The sequence below is a fragment of the Otolemur garnettii genome, unplaced genomic scaffold (genome assembly GCF_000181295.1).
Source record: "Otolemur garnettii isolate 467f Iridium unplaced genomic scaffold, OtoGar3 scaffold00104, whole genome shotgun sequence".
NCBI classification, from domain to species: Eukaryota; Metazoa; Chordata; class Mammalia; order Primates; family Galagidae; genus Otolemur; species Otolemur garnettii.
The window spans coordinates 27,205-30,048 of NW_003852499.1; the positions used below are offsets into that span (position 1 = coordinate 27,205).

General features: G+C 34.9%; 1 protein-coding gene across 3 annotated transcripts in view; it reads left to right on the plus strand.

Moving 5' to 3' along the window:
• The window catches only part of A2M (alpha-2-macroglobulin), a 52,063-nt gene that overhangs the window by 8,335 nt on the left and 40,884 nt on the right, over window positions 1-2,844 (plus strand). For all 3 annotated transcript variants that reach the window (XM_012809337.2, XM_023517085.1, XM_012809335.2), the window contains exons 8-10: window positions 1,412-1,532; window positions 2,475-2,589; window positions 2,742-2,844. In XM_012809337.2, the coding sequence (XP_012664791.1) occupies window positions 1,412-1,532; window positions 2,475-2,589; window positions 2,742-2,844 (339 nt within the window). The remainder of the gene's footprint in view (window positions 1-1,411; window positions 1,533-2,474; window positions 2,590-2,741) is intronic.

A 2,844-nucleotide genomic window follows, 5' to 3' on the forward strand; every position in this document is an offset into this window, starting at 1 on the left:
CTTCCCCCTTCTTAGTTTCCAATGTCCTTTATACTACATATGACTATATGACCATGTATACCCACAGTTTAGCACCCACTTATTAGAGCATGTGGTGGTTATTTTTCTTTCATGGTATGCTTTGTTTAGAATAATGTTCTTCTGTTCCATTCAAGTTGCTATAAAAGGCATGATTTCATTTTTTGTAGCTAAATAGTACTCTATAGTATGTGTGTATGTATATGTATTTATATATATATATGTATATTTATATGTGTATGTATATTTACATATACATAAATACATAGACATACCAAAGTTTTCTTTATCCACTCACTAACCCACAGACAAATAATAATGAATGAGGAAAATTTGAAATCATTTCCCCTAAGAACTAGGACAAGACAAGGGTGCCCACTGTCACCACTTCTATTTAATATAAGCAGTGGATGTCTTACCCAGAATAACCAAGCAAAAGAAATAAAGAAAGGGCAAATTAGGAAAGAGGAGGTCAACCTATCCCTATTTGCTAATCATATGAACTTTCATCTAGAAAACTCTAAAGACTCTCCGCAAAGACTCCTGGGATTGATAAATAAATTCAGCAAAGTCTCAGCTTAAAAAACCAATGTACACAAATCAGTACCATTTCTATATACTAGTAACAGTCAAGCTGAGAGTCAAAAAAAAGGAATCAATACCATCACAATAGTTACTAAGAAAATAAAATACCCAGGAATATGCCTAACCAAAGAGGTAAAGGATTTCCACAAGAACTACAGACATTGATGAAAGAAATCATAGATGACATGAACAAATGGAAAAACTTCCCATTCTCATGAATTGGAAGAATCAACATTGTTTAAATGTCTATCTTACCCAAAGTGATATACAAATTCAATGCAATTCTCATCGAAATATCAGTATCATAATTTTTCACAGAATTGGATAAATTAGTCCCAAACTTCATATAGAACCACAAAATAACATAAATGGCCAAATAATCATACACAAAATAAAAAATCTGGAGGTATCACACCAACTAATTTCCATTATACTACAAGGCCATAGTAACCAAATGGCATGGTGATGGTATAAAGATTTTTTTTTTTATATCTTAAAAACAGGTTTAGCTTTTGTAGTAATAAAGACATTTTCTAAGATAAATTTGAAAAAAAATAAAAAGAGAAAAAGATATGATAAAAAGAATAATGTAGTAAATTTGAGCACATTGCACTGGATATTTCTAAAGGGGAAGAGTGATTAGTGACTCTTGCCCTCCATATTGTGTGAGCCCCACAGAGGGGCTGTAACTAAGGGGGAAAATATAAACAGGTTGAAATATACTGTAGCTAAAGGGGAAATATAAACAGGCTGAAAATGGGAGTTTTCAATGTCTGCTTGGATTCATTTAGCAATTTTCTCACAACAGATACACGTATGGGAAGCCTGTCCCTGGACATGGGACTCTGAGAGTCTGCAGAAAGTATAGCAACCCTTCCGATTGCTTTGGTGAAGACTCACAGGCTTTCTGTGAGAAATTTAGTCAAAAGGTAGGTTGAATATTCTTCCTTCTAGGAAATAATACTAAAAGCATTGTTGACAAGCAGTGAGTGGCAACATGATGCTAACTCAGGAAGAGAGCAGTCTGGATGAGAATTCCATGCCAGCTATGGTATAACTATTTAAATTGCATACAAACTTTATGGCCACCCTATAATTTTTTTTTAAATCATTAACTTAGCAAAATAGAAATTATTTTTTATAATTGCTCATTATGAATGTTCCAGAACTGTAGAAGTTGAGCTGTCCAAAGCCTCCTTAAGTGTCAACTTCTCTATAAAGGAAGGAGAAAGACTTACACCTCTTAATTGTCTTGGCTGGTTAGAATGTCAGCTCTGTTCTCTTTCTAGGAGCAAGAACCTATTACATGGTTCAACCTAGATTTCAGGGAGTGGGGAACCCAGTCCCCAGGTGGATGGCTACTCCCCATCCACAGCGTATACCACAAGAGGGGAACCAGACTTTGTTGAGGATTTAGTTCTAATAGTCGATAGCAGAGCAGAGTGACTATAATTAATAATATATGACTTGAAATGTTCCCAACACATAGAAATAATACTCAAGGCACGGATACCCTAAATACTCTGACTTTATCATTACACATTCTGTGCTTATAACAAAATATCATATGTGCCCCATGATTATGTACAAATACTATGGATCAATTTTTTAAAAGATTATTCAAAAATTTTTAAGTTATTTCTATCTCTATCTAGAGAATTTCAGATACTAAGAAATACATCTGTCAATTACATGTGAGATATTATTGTGAACTGTAACACTGTTTAGCCACTAGAGAAAATGTATTGTATCCTCATAGAAAATGCCTAGATTTATGTTGGCCCAAAAAGAATCCCACCAGATCAACTGACCACTGATCTGTCCAGAATAATATGCACCATATTTTTGTATTTGATTTTCTCCCCTCTTAGCTAAACAGCCATGGCTGCTTCTCTCAGCGAGTAAACACCAAGGTCTTTCAGCTGAAGAGGTATGGGTATGAAATGAAACTTCATGTGGAGGCCAAGATCAAAGAAGAAGGAACAGGTTTGTATACCATGTGGGTACAGGAAAAAAACAAGGGGCATGGATTTAATTTTTTAGCCAACTTATGAACTGCAAGGGGGGGGGGTGGTAGTATAAGAAGTTCAGTAACATCACCCTTCCAAAAAAGAATTTATTTTTTTCTTCTTTTTCAGTCGTGGAATTAACTGGGGAAGGATCCACCAAAATCACAACAACCATAACCAAACTCTCATTTGTGAAAGTGGACCCATACTTTAGACAAGGGATCCCCTTCTT